At 22.7% G+C, this 922-nt stretch overlaps 1 protein-coding gene across 1 annotated transcript in view; it reads right to left on the bottom strand. All coding sequences in view use genetic code 6, as the record gives it.

Annotated features, from left to right (window-relative positions):
* Positions 1–541, bottom strand: part of TTHERM_002653390 (kinase domain protein) — a gene marked incomplete at both ends in the record, with an annotated part of 2,685 nt that extends 2,144 nt beyond the window's left edge. Inside the window, 2 exons of the mRNA XM_012795576.1 lie at positions 20–241; positions 403–541. Of these exons, the coding sequence (XP_012651030.1) occupies positions 20–241; positions 403–541 (361 nt within the window). The remainder of the gene's footprint in view (positions 1–19; positions 242–402) is intronic.
* Positions 542–922: the final 381 nt, after the last annotated feature.

The following is a 922-nucleotide window of genomic DNA, read 5'->3' as shown; positions in this document are numbered from 1 at the left end:
ATTTCTTGCTAAACTTAACCTAAAATAACTTGATCAACCTTGTCCTTTGAATCTTTAATAGGAATTCCTTTGATAGCATACCTCTTGTTAGTTGATTTTTCCTTTGCTAATAAAACTAATCCTTGAGCTCCTTACCCTAAAAATCTAAATTCATCATATCCTTTTTGCAATAACTCGCTCTTCATATCTTTGTAAACCATATTTTAGGCTTTACTCAATGTAGGTTCATTAATGTCAGAAACTTTTGGGATTTTTAGAATAAATAATGATTAATGCTGCTTATACTAAAAAATGTTTTGATTTATGGCTTTAAATTGATAGGAGGCCTTAAATTTAAAAAAATGATACTCTGATAGTTGAATATCATCAAATAATTATGGAAATTAAAAAAATGCAATTTACTAAGCAACTCTTGTTTTTGAAGCATTTAAATACCCTTATCTGCATACATCTATCTAATTTTCTATCTATTTTGGATATGCTGAAGTAGCTTCAACTTTACCATTTCGTGTTGCTATTGATTTTAGCTGATTTATTCCATTAGATCTACCTTATTTTACTAATTATTCTTTTACCTATTAATTTAACAAATTAATCAAATTATTAAAATATTATGAAGAAACAAAGAGTATATTTAGTTTTTCTCAACGAATTCATAAATAAAAACATATCCATTAATAGTATCAGGATTATATATTAGAATATTTATTTTTTGTTAATATTTAAGAGTAGCTAGCTAATCAATCTTTTATTATGAAAATTGAACATATTTACAAAAATTTATTTATCTATATTTATAAAGCAAATAATTTTTTATTTAATGCTAAAAATAATTAATTTATATTATATATTGCTAATAAATAATCTAAAGGATTGGATTTATTTATTTACATCAATAAAATCTATTTCAAAAATATTAAAT

Source organism: Tetrahymena thermophila (genome assembly GCF_000189635.1).
Source record: "Tetrahymena thermophila SB210 genomic scaffold scf_8254808, whole genome shotgun sequence".
NCBI classification, from domain to species: domain Eukaryota; phylum Ciliophora; class Oligohymenophorea; order Hymenostomatida; family Tetrahymenidae; genus Tetrahymena; species Tetrahymena thermophila.
This window is presented reverse-complemented; position numbering and strand designations above follow the sequence as displayed.